This window comes from Ambystoma mexicanum, chromosome 2q, assembly GCF_040938575.1.
Source record: "Ambystoma mexicanum isolate Mex_15411 chromosome 2q, UKY_AmexF1_1, whole genome shotgun sequence".
Lineage (NCBI taxonomy): Eukaryota > Metazoa > Chordata > Amphibia > Caudata > Ambystomatidae > Ambystoma > Ambystoma mexicanum.
The window spans coordinates 429,487,115-429,499,620 of record NC_090924.1 but is presented as its reverse complement, the minus strand read 5'-3'; the positions used below and the strand labels follow the sequence as shown (position 1 = coordinate 429,499,620).

Genomic DNA, 12,506 nt, shown 5'->3' with positions numbered 1-12,506 from the left:
AGAGAGTGACGGTGGTGTGTTAGAAGGTGACCCAGAAGTATGTGGTGGGCACACGGCTCGGGTGAGAAGGAGGCCTGTAAAATATGATGGCTATGAAATGTATGGCTAATTATATAGATCTGTGGAATCATACAGTGGACGTTTTGTTGAAATGTTGTCAACATTCCTAAATGGATGTATAATGTACTCTGTTATTGCAATTTTACAATCCAAGTTTTTTTGGAGGGGAAGCAATGTTCTTGTGTTTCATTTTACGTTCCACATTTTCTTTTCTTTTGCATTGTATAAGGAGAAGCACATTGTGTATCTATGAGTGCGCGTGATGACATCCATAACATTCTATATTGAAATGGCATCACACGCAGTAGAGGTTGACAGTTGAGATTACAGTGACGCCAGCGTCAAGTCAGTAATGCTTCTGACGTCCTTTCATATTTGCAAATAAACTACAACCCTTAGAAGCAGTAACAGAATATTATTTACTACACTTCCTTCCTCTTTGCCATATAAATACTCCACCATTTTCGCGGCATACATTTTCATCCCCATGCAAATGCTGGGATCCCATGGGGCTTGCTGGCTCTATGCACCAGCATAAAGCAGGCGGACTCCATAGGGATCCATTGTGAACGCTGCCTGCCATGCTCGCATGTCAGGCAGTGTTTACAGTTGAATGCGCCTAACATGCCTGGATGGTAGACAGCATTTACAAAATTAAAGACTGCTTACCATGCAATCATGGTCGGTAGTGTTGACAATAACAATTACATGGTGGCTGCCATGTGTGCATGTCAGGCAGTGTTTAAATTGTAATTGTAAATGCTGCCTACCATGCAAGCAAAGTAGGCAGCATATACTCATTTGCAAGGCAAAAGCAGTGTATGCCGCCTTTCAGACTACCCATTTGCACTCGCCCTCTGAAACACTTGTGCACGAGCACGATACAAATAAAATATCATATCACTCTGCCATTCAAATGACCAAAATGTGGTGGTGGGGAGCTGCCTACGTGGATGTCTACACATAAAGACTCTCGCAGCCAAATGATGTCTTGGAGCAAAGTGAGCCACCTTGGTTTTAATTCCAAAACATCAATGTGCAAGTGAAACCAAAACTCCAGTTCCAAATTCTGAAGACACACAACCCCCACCAGTAGTTTGTCATGGCAGAAACAAGTAGTTGGAGTCGCCCATGCAGCTGCCCTGTAGTGATCCTCAATTTATTCCCACTAAAGTCTGCCCAGGAGGCAACAACCCCCTTGGGTGGAAGGACTTAAAATCACTGAGGGAAGAGGCAGTGCAGAAACCTCATAGGTTGTGGTGACGGCAAGGTGGTGGTACCGGCAAACATAATCCATTCACTAAACATAGAAGGGAAGGTCTTATGCCGCTCTTGGAAGTGCCAAAGGTGATAAAGAGGGATTCCTCCTGTCTGAATTCTCCGATACACTGCAAATAAATCCACATCCAGTACACGATAGGCCACTGCAGAGGGACCCTGCTCCTTTAGGCGTGGAAGCACTTTTTCCAGCTTACGGTGGAAGACAGGCATAAGGAGAGAGGAAGGCATAGAACCACCCTCTCCTCTCAAAAGTGAGGTAGGGCCCACGGCAAAGCAGTGCCCTGACCTCCCTACTGTACACCCCGAGGTTATTGCTATACAGAATGCTACCTTGGCTGAGAGCAGGTTAAAAGGCACCTGATCCTAAGGGTTTAAAAAGGGTGGCCTTCTGGAACCCTGAGAACAATTGGCAGGTCCCACGAGGAACTACTGAGTGTGTCACCGGATGGCAGAGCTCAAAACTGCAGAACAGTCTAGCTACCAGCGGCTCAATCGCAGAGACGCTCACAGTACAGGTGTGGAGAGGTAGAACCAGAGAATCCCCCTGAGCTCCGTGCGGTAATAGTGCAAACAAAGGGCAGCATGGCCAGCGAGGGATAAGTGCCAGGACCTCTGCCCCTCCCCCGCCCTCCGGGGATCTCTGGGGAAGGCATAGAGTGGGCCCTTAGGCCAGGAGAAGGAGAGGGCATCCACCCTCCATGCTCTGGCGGGCATTTGCCACGAAGATGGAAAACTGCTTACCTGAGCGTTTGTCCCTGCCTGAAAAGGGCCCACGACTCTGCCCACTGCTGGAGATAGACCCAACACTGGACCTGTTGCTGGTGTGGATTATCTTCCTAGGTCACATGACCAAAGAGCGCAGGAAAGTGGAGGAAGAACACAGTTAGTATATATTTGCCTACCGTTTCTGGAAATAGTAGAAGAGACTCTGTTTTGGAGACTGCACCTCGCAAAAGTAATGGCCATGCTGAGAAATACATGCAAAGTTGTAATGGGGCACACTGGCAGATTTCAGCCTGGGTCTCAACAATTGAGTAACAGAGGGACTGCAGCCACGTTGGGGTGCACTAGTAGCGTTGCAGGTCGGCCCCTGGAAGATCAGGGGGGGCTTCACATGAGGCTTGCAGTGCAGGGCGCGTACTGGATTAGAAGTAGGTGCTGGAGGTCAGGATATGGCTGCACTGGCAAGGGTTGAATATTCGAAAAGCAGTGGGTGCTGTTATACCTATTTAGGTCTGGTTATTCATGCAGTGCTTATGACTGCATGGAGGCAATTTCTAAGTGTTATAGTGGAAGAAGTGAAGGGGGCGTGGGAGGCTGTGAAGAAGCTACATCAGGGTATGGTTGCACTGGACGAGCTGCAGATCAGTATTAGAGGTGGACTAGTCCAAGTATTCAGGACAGAGCCAAGCCAGAGCCGAGCGAGGGGGTCAGGCTTGGCTCTAAGAGCCATCCACGCGCTGATCCAGCCAAAGACCCACAACATGATCATGGTGCAACATGCAACCCTCCAACAACCACACACACACACACAGACCTTTCCTTAGAGTGCACAAGACCCTTCCCCCTTGGTCACCTGCATACCCGATAGTCATCACACACACACACACACACACAACCTGCCCCTTTGACCCTACACCAAGGAATCCTACACACACACACACACACACGCACGGGTCCACCGATACAGCCTCTTACATAACTCCCAGTATAGTGTTAACACAGCGATCACCCCACACACCTACACCCACATGACTCCCCTTCCAGGCTACTTGAAACACATCTCTCTCTTAGAAACGAGTGCCTAGCACACGCCTCCCCTTTAGAAAGACCTTTCTACATCTTACCCGCATCATTCACACACACTTCCTAATCAACACTCGGCACACTACATTTGGTGCTTCTAGAGTAATGCCCTACCCACATGCCTAGAGTAGTGCCCTACCCACATGCCTAGAGTAATGTCCTACCCACATGCGGCACATGACATCACATGGGATGCATAGAACATTGTTCCTGTGTCACTCTCATGCTATTCTCTTTCGGAAAAACTGAAAACTGCAGCCAAATTGTGAGCAGGCAGAGCAAGTCCTCAGCCAGACACAGTTTTTCGTTTTATCAGGGCAGTGAGAAGGAGGAGGCAGAGGTTGGCTCGTGTTTTTTGTCAGGTAGTGGCTCGAAACTCGAGTCCAGCCAGAGCCAGCCACTTGACACGAGCCAGCATCTCACCCGGCCACATCTGAGGGAGCTGGGGCACTACCACTCAGGGTTGACAGGCATCAACAGAATTGTGTGTGTTTTGAAAATACATCTCCTCCTAGAACGCCCTTTTTTGATTTTGTGAACCAGTGAGAGAACCAAACCAAGTTATTTAATGTGCAGTGCTTCATCTTTATGTAGTGTTTTTGTAAATGTCCTCCATGTTCCTTCTTTTCACTTGCATTCTGGGTCTTGGTACAGGCGAATGCCTCTGACACTAGCACGGGGATGAATTTCACTGGGGACCGGGAGGAGCTGCTGTGTCTGTGTGTCAGCTCTCAGGGCAAATGCAGTATTTGCTGATGTCGCTTGCAGCTGAAAGGGCTAGGTCTTCCCTCAGCAAGTCACGTTGTTTTGGATGGACATCAGGTTATCCCCATCAGTTACCCTTCCTACGCAGGATAAAACCCTATCTTCTAGAAGATTCTTTTCGGTCAGTAGATTCCGTCTCTGGTCCTTTCTCTAGTAATGCTCTCTCATTAGGCGTAACAAAGGCAGACTTTGGGCCCTTCATTCAACTGCTAGATCAGACGCAGGTGCTAGCAAATTTGACCATGTCTCTACTATTCTGAAGTCCCCGCATTGGCTATCCTTGGAACCCGTATTTTGTTTACATTATGTCGTATGATCCATAACATATTTGCTTAGTTGATTCGTTCCCATCTGGCGTCACAGCGTTGAAATTCCCGTAACAGGACACATTTTACTCTTGATATCCTTATGGTTCAAAAAGCTAAGACCAAAAAAAACCAGGCTCTTTCCTGTGCTGCCCCTCGTTTTTGGCATACTTGGGTATTACTGTATGAAACATGTTCTATAAATGACTGCTTCTCCCTGTGAAGCCCTGCCCAATTCTCACACACACACGCACACACATACACTCTTATAAAATAAAATATATCAATAGGTCAGCTCCATCCTTGCCAGCCTAACATCTTTACGCAACTTTAATAGCGATCCGGGGTATAGAGGCCTTGTGACTCTCGCATAGCGGACCCGGGAGTTGAGGACTCGTCTCTGGCCTGGATACATGCATATCCTACAGTCACAGCTTTGAATGCCATCCGAGCCGACCGACGCAGGCCTTTAATCCTCCAAGGATAACGAGTAAACTACATTTACAGTTTTAAATTCGACAGAAATGACTGGCATATGATGAAAGTTCCTTGATATGTTGTAGGCCTACCAGGCCTATCATGCAAGTAAATGGTGTTCAATGAGAGCAACTGCCACACGGCACGAGAACCCGGGATATTGATACAAGTATGTGGGTATGCGAAGTCAATACATTGTTTGTGACATGAGTACTTCGGAATACAATAGCAAAACTTGTCCCTACGGAAAATAAATTCACTACACACAAATCACAAATGTTGGCTTTGTCAATGCTTGTTCATTTCGCCTGCATCTTTCCCGTTTGTTTTTAACCTAGCATTCTTTGAGCGTATTCAAAGGCGGATTTGGGTATCTTTGTGCAATGAATTTATTCTTGTTTTGGTTTATTTTGTACCATGATTGCTGGCAAAAACGGAGCCGCTTCAAAACTTTAGGCAGCTGGGCTGACTACCTGGAGCGGCTTTGAGTGCTGGCCTGAGGTGGCACAGCCGCGCCCAGTGTTCTGCCCTTGGCAGTGGAACGAAAAGGGCTCCCAGCGTGGGCCTCATTGCTGGGCTGGCAGACATGCTGCATCCAGGCCAAAGTTACGCGTGGCGCACAGTGCTTGTTAGGGCGGGAAGGTCAAGGCCATGCACTGTGTGCTAGAATGCACAGGATGTGAGGGGGTGCATGGCAGTCATGCCATTCCCATCCCCTTTTTAAACAGATAAAGGGGCTCCTGTTCGAGTTCCCTGCACTCTACGTGGAGGGGACCCGTTACATTTACCCTTTGGCATACACAGTTCCCCGCCACATCATTTTCAAAATTTGTACGACTAAGGGGAGTGTAAACTGGTGGCATACTGGCCTTTGCTCTATGCCACCCTTTTGCACTATGTCGTGCAGATGGAGTAAACGCCTGACAGGCAGCTTTACAATGGATTCCTATGGAATCTGCCTGCTTTTCGCTTGTGTAAAAAGCAGGCAGATTCTACAGGAATCCACAGGATTTACGCCAGCATGAACATGTCATGATGGTTTAAATGCTGGAGTATTTGTTATTCAGTGAGGATGGGGAGTGTAAAGACTGGAGGGGGCATCTGTACTTCTGCCCGCTATATGGTAGGCTGAAGGCACAGAACACCCCCACAAGGCTCAATTTGGTAACAGTGGACGAGCAGCCGGGCTTAAGCTTCCAGGAGGTGATGCAGGCTGGTTCTTAAGTACAGTGTTTCCCCAAAGCCCCCACAAAGGAGTGTCCACAGACTATGTTAGATGACAACCCAGATTCTGTATATACAATAATATTTCTACACCTACCAGATATACATATAAATAATAACACTTAGTACTTGGAATACGTATTCAAAGAATGGCAAATGTATACACTCTATGTGGTACCTCACAACACTTCCATTCAGTAATAGATGTACTGGCTGCAGGCAGTTTTAAATAGGCATGTGAATTCTTAGGTGAGGTATAACAACATAGAATAGGGAAGAAAGGCATGTTAGGTATGAACGGTGGCAGAAAGCTTTCTGTAGACTAGACAAATAATTCTGTGTGGGGATCCCCCCAACCTGGGCAACCTGTAATGGAAAAGTAAGGGAGTGACGTATTTTGTCTTTTACAGCCCAGTCCAATAATGTTCAATAACCTTGTGCTTTCTTTTAAAAGGTTCTACCACCCCAAAGTGCCTGAGAGGCCACAGCAGAACAGGATCCAAGATGAATCTGGGACCCCTGGACAGCTCTTGTGGCTAGAAGATGTTCTTCCTCGTCACAGTACCCTTGGTGCCTTGGCAGGCGAAGTGGCAGAGTTTCTCGGTTTTGCTCGACGATTCCCTCCAGGATGGACCCCTTTGGAAGAAGGAGCCACTGGGATGCTGAGCATAAGAGGAAAAATGGACCAAGGTCTTTCTGAAGTGCAGCAGTTTGGCTCTTTGCGGTGCTCTGCTTTGGTCGACGATTTCTCCGACTGCAGAAGTCGTGTGAAGATGAAACTTGCTGTGGGCTCCTTAAAGGCTTGGCAGATGAGAGTAAGACCCCTGCGACCCTTCAATGACTTCTGGCTGCGACACGTGCATAGGTCACTTTTCGTGTCGGGTTTCAGAATATTGTGACTGTCGGTTCTTCAGTGCTGCAGCCACAGCACGGACATCTGGACGGCTTCTGGCAACCTGGACTCAACCACTGGAGTAGACCTCGAACCCTCACCAAGTCTGGACCCTCAGGATGTCTTTGTTAGCTTCTGGTGGTGGAAAACCCACAGACTGACCTTCCTTTGCACTCAACGACTCTGAACTCTTTAAGGTGAGAAAAAGTGGTCAGTGATAATGGTGAGGATGTCCCTTAAAATGTTTTAGGCAGTTTGGAACTTTTGCAGCTCCAGGTATCCAGCAGCACTATGCCAGGGTAACCCCTCTTCTGGGCGTACACAGCAACGGCTTCAACGGTCACAAAACGCACTTCCGGGCCCTAGGTGAAACCAATGGTCTTCTTCAACTCGAGATGTCCGGGCACTCCTCTTCAGGACTCACAAACCCCTTCTCCGGATGGCAGGCACACAGGACTGGCTTCCAGGGCACTTTGGATGAAGAGCAGCAGTTTGCACGATGGTCCCTCATAGCTCGGGAGAGTTCTCCTTCGCAGGTCCTCTCTGGATCAGTCCTTGGGAGACAACAACTTTCGGATTACAGTAAAGAAATGCAGCAGCGGACTTCTCCTCCAGCTGGGCCTCAAGGAACAGCTTCTTCTTTCTACAACTTAGACTTCAGCTTCTGAACAACTTCAGTTTCAAGTTCAGCTTCTGAACAAATTGGTAATTGAGAGGACCGCAGATATATAGATCTGTTCCCCATTCACTCTGGCTGAGCCAGGCTCAGTCAGCAAATCACACAGAAGGGCATTCATGCAGGCAGGCAGCCAATCTGGCTCACAGGCTTTCAGGCAATTCACTCCACCCAGACACTCATAACAAAGAATGTGGATTGGAGTAAGTACACAGCCTTTCAGCACACTACACTGCATTCATGTCAGTTTCAGTCAGGGCTGTCTCATTCATTTTGTCACACACACAGAAACCAGACACCCACAACAGAGAATGTGAGTTGACGCCTAACTCCATTCACACAGGTCGCACCCCTAGGGTGTACCCACAACACACAGCCCCTGGGAAGGCTCCAGTCAGTCTGACAGGAGGCAGCCCCAGAGCCATATATGGTGTTTCCACCAATCAGCGTGTCAGGAGGAAAGGGAACAATGAGACATATATGGGGTTTCCACCCAACAGCCACTCAGGAGGAAGGGACAGAGTCAGGGCTTCACAGGACTTTTGGAAAAAAGGTAAGAGACAATAGAAACCAAGAGGCAACAGGGCCATCTTGCCTTTTATCAGGAATCCACTGATTCTATTGGCAGTGCCTGGGTACCCCAAAAAAGGAGGACACTCAAAGCCACTGCCAAGTCAGCATGTAACTGCCACCAACCCATACCATGCTCTGTGTGCAACAGGTAGGTGCCCAAAACACACATGGGTGCCATAAGGGTATCTCATTGTTGTTCACCAAAATATAAAATTAAGAGCTGCACTGCCAGAGGTACAGGCTGGACCTCGGTGGCAGAAAACAAAGAAAACACACACAGAGAAGTGGTAGGACAAGGACAGGAGGCCCTGTCCCTCCATAAGGCATTTCCAGCATCACAATGCTGGAGTATTTGTTTTTCAGAGAGGATGGGGAGGTGGAATCGTAACGTATGGTCGGCTCCTCCTGCCCACCATACAAATTAATGAACTTGAGGTGTAACAAATTCAATCTATAAAAGCCTTTCGCATTGAATTAACATTACGCCTGGAGCAAAATGAGCTCCATAGTGAATCACAGGCCTTTGGTTGCCAAATAAAAGCTCCTCTAATGTCGTCTCTCATGCTACCTACTATGTGTAATATGTCTTCTGCAATCACACTTCTTACCAGCGTGCGCAGTGGAAGATCCTCCTGGGTGCACTTCGGGCCCCGGAGGGCCATCCTTGGCTCCTCCCGCCACCTCAGGGCTGTCTCGGCTGGAGTCGGACATCTTGGAGCTGTCAACCAGAAGGACATGGAGTGAATGAGCCAGCCCATTCAGCATACAGGGATTCTGTATTCATAACAAAAGCCGTTAAGTTCGCGATTTTCAAATCTGCCACTACATTTCTGAAATGCTGCTAGACTCAATATTTAGTATTTTACCCACCTGAGGCTCATTTCTATTAGTCTAAAAGACACACCCATACCACTTTATGAAGTCTAATGCCCACAGTTCAGGGTTCTAAAGCTCCACAAGTAATTTGAATGTTTTGTGATCTTATATAGCACCCAGATTTGAACAGCTCACTGCCATGTGTGCGGGTTAATTGTGCAAGGTGGTGAGAGATGAAGACTTGAGTTGGTTAGGGGGGATGGTTTCGCGAGACAGAACCCGTTGGTTCAAGATAACTGTTCAGGTGTCTGAAGAATGTATTTGTCATCTCTGATGGTGAAAGGTTCTTGATGCTCCATTTTAATTTGAGGGACGCAGGGAGGCCAGCACCAGCGCGTATGATCTCCTGTACAGATTGAGCAATGCTTTTAGTGTGGGCTTGTGGCATGTTTGCAAGAGTATATTCCTGATTGCAGTTAAGGGGCGTAGGGAGATTGACCCAAAAGAGTCGGATCTCCCGTAATACTGGGCTGATGCATTTGTGTGCTGGCCCGTGGCGTGTTCATGTGGCTAGGTATGGGAAGGTCATGTCTGTTTGATGATACCGAACATGGGCATCTGTTGGATGAGGTTGGCCTGTGGTGCTTAGCTTTGGTGCAGATTCTACTGGTGAATATCAAGGTGTTTAAGGCTTTTCTGAAGGCCAGATAGTTTTCCTTTGTGCAAAGACATTTGGGAACAGAATTGCAGAGCTTGGATGGGAGGAAATGTATCTTCAGTGGTATTTGCAATTGAAGCTTTCCATTGCTACTCATTCCACATTACTGGACCAAAGAGTTCTGGCTGGCTTGCCGTGAATGAATTTCCTTGTGGTGGATTCTGAGGCTCTGCCGTGGAAGGCAAGATGAGCTGTGCAAAAGTTTGGAAATTAATCTTGTGTTTGATCGGGAGCCAGCCGAGTGTTCGGAGGGCTGGTGTGGTGTAATTGTGTCCTTTGTGCCCTGTTGGTTGGATAGTGTTTTTCAGTGCTGATTTTCCCTTGGAAGGGGTCTGCTTTGGCAGAACCTGCACCCCTTCAACTGCCCACTATGTGCAGGTGAGCTAGTTGCTCCTATTTATCCATCTGTCGCAGAAGAAAGACCACTATGCACTCCCTCGCAAGTACTCTGCAGTATGATCGTCCAGAGGTGCATGTGGTTGCAAACTTAGCAAAGACTTGCAGCACTAGTTTAAGGCCCACTTGCTCATCTAGCATTCATTTGTATTGCATTTGTCATTTATATAGTGCCCTTTCCCCATTTGCATGGCTTTGTGGTTGGAACGCCCTCGGTGACCGCAGTCCATGTGGAGGAGGTTCTAAGAGTTTAAATTAAAGGATGCATGTGTGCATTTTTGCCAGGTTAGGATTTAGGTGGACTGGCTAGGCTCCAGTAAGCTGCCGGAGGTCAAGCACATGGGTGGGTGCTGTTGGTGGTTTAGGATAGAGTGCTAGTGCCCAGCTAGACCAAATTATTTACGTTGGTTGTCGCTGTATACTAACGGCATAGGTGTTGAGGTACATCAGGGGTTTGTGTGGACGGCTAAGTGTGCTGCTAGACCGGAATAGCATAGCCATAGCAGCATTCTAGGGTGCATAGATGGGTGTTAGGGAGATTTCTCACACAAGTGTTAAATTCCCTCTACCTTAGAGCCCTCCAGCTCTTTTGCTATATTTTGGGGCTTTGAACTTTTCATTTTCAATGTGTTTTACTTTTGTGTTCATTGGTTATGGAGTTTTAAAATAACTCGATAGGCATTGTCTTTTTCTGTGCAGTGACACAGGGATGTCTTTTAGACTTCCCAAGGTTTGAATACCTTCTCTGGGACTGACTACTGTCTCCCAGAGCATGTAAAGTTAAATTGACCTACTTCTCTTTAAATTTACAGACCCAGCACACACTATCTTACTATAGAGTGCTGGAGGGGTTGCATAGCTTCCTCTGAGTCAAAACACTCATGTAACAGTCAAATGTTACCCTTTCCTACTTTAAATGGCTGGTGGCAGTGGTTTAGATCAAGCTACCATGATTTTTCCCCGACTGCTAACAATGGTAGCTAAAAATCGGGTCAGCCATGTTTTTCAATATGGCGCCCCAGACCTATTTGTAAAAAACAGACACCAGTCGACGTTTTTCACCATTTCTTTTAGGAAAGGTCCTTCTTGAGTTTGTCTCTGCGCGCCAAACCAGGTTTGGTCCCTTTGTTCGTTGGCCTTTGGCGGGCTTCAGTGCTGAAGCCCTCCTCTGGCACCTGAGTGTCTGGGGTGGACAGGATGTGAGGGAGGTGCCCGAAACTCCCTGTGCTTGGTCTCTGAGGAGACCTGAATGCATTCTGGCGTGATTGGCCGGCTAGCTGTCTGGCCAGGACAGCCACCCTCCTTTATGAGTGACAGCCAGGCTGAAATGAATGGGGGAAAACTGTTTAAAAGCAGGTCTCTGGGACTTGTAAAGCAGAAACGACCACTGGAACGAAAGAACCGAAGACGAGCTGAAGGAAGAGGACTGCTGCAACTCCTGGACGACCGGTGAAGCCCTGCTGCAGGTCCGAATTGCCTGAAACTCCATCGACAGAGAAGCCCTTCAAGGTTAACTTCTTCCTTTGAGTTTGGTGGGAACAACCAACTCGCAAGCCACCTGGACACTGTCCCCATCTGTTCTAATTTTCATCAGAGTGCTGTTGAAAACCAGATAGCCAGAGGGAAGGAAACCAGCTTGTGGACTTTAAGGCACTCACACCTTAAACTGACGTCTTGCTAAGCTTTTGGCCTAATCCCTGGGCAGTGCAGGAACCTCCCAACATCCTCCTTCTTGTCCCCACGACTGAAGCTCAGGAACAGCGAGGTCTGCAGGAACTGCCAGGAACAACTGCCTCAGCTAAAGCTTTTCTTCATTGACAAGGTACTGTGCAAACGCGGCCTGGAAATCTTTTCGGCCATCGCAAAAGTTCGTGGAACTTTCCCCAACTTCGAAGGCTTGTCCTTCCCTAAACATTCGTCTCACTTTTTGCATAGCCAAATCCTTCTAAACTATGTGGCAAAGACTTAACCATTTACTACCAGAACTGTACTATCCTATACAAAGACTCTGAATCTGAACCATTGACTTTTGCCCAGGCCTACGAATTGAATTGCTGGTTTTAGTTAACTGAAACCCTTTGCCCTGCCTATGAATGTATTTGGGCTGTCTATTCTTATAACATTGTCTTTTTACCCCTTTAATAAGGATCTAAAGTGCCATTTTGCTCCCACTTCAGGGGAGCTAAACTTGTTCATTTACTTACCGGTTGTATTTTTGTGGTTTATTAGGGTGTGATATTGAGCTGCTTATGCTAGTGTAATGTTCTCCAACTGACTGAGTAAATAAATGTATATTCTTTTACCAAGAAACCTTGAGGTAAGTGTTTGTTTAAATCACTGTATTAGTTGGTCCTTTGTGTAACTTGTTCTACTGCTCACTTAAACTCCTGAGATATGTCTGGCTGCTCAGCCATCGCTACCACTTCACTGTGTAGTACAGGCTTATACCAAAGGTGAAATTGTGCTTACACTTGTAGTCTTAATTGAATGCAGTGTTCCCAAATGGTACTGCTTGTG

At 47.4% G+C, this 12,506-nt stretch overlaps 1 protein-coding gene across 6 annotated transcripts in view; it reads right to left on the bottom strand.

Moving 5' to 3' along the window:
- Window positions 1-12,506, bottom strand: part of LOC138569471 (myoD family inhibitor-like) — a 327,234-nt gene that overhangs the window by 142,176 nt on the left and 172,552 nt on the right. For all 6 annotated transcript variants that reach the window (XM_069647464.1, XM_069647465.1, XM_069647463.1 and 3 more), the window contains exon 3: window positions 8,668-8,777. In XM_069647464.1, the coding sequence (XP_069503565.1) occupies window positions 8,668-8,770 (103 nt within the window). In that variant the 5' untranslated portion in view covers window positions 8,771-8,777. The remainder of the gene's footprint in view (window positions 1-8,667; window positions 8,778-12,506) is intronic.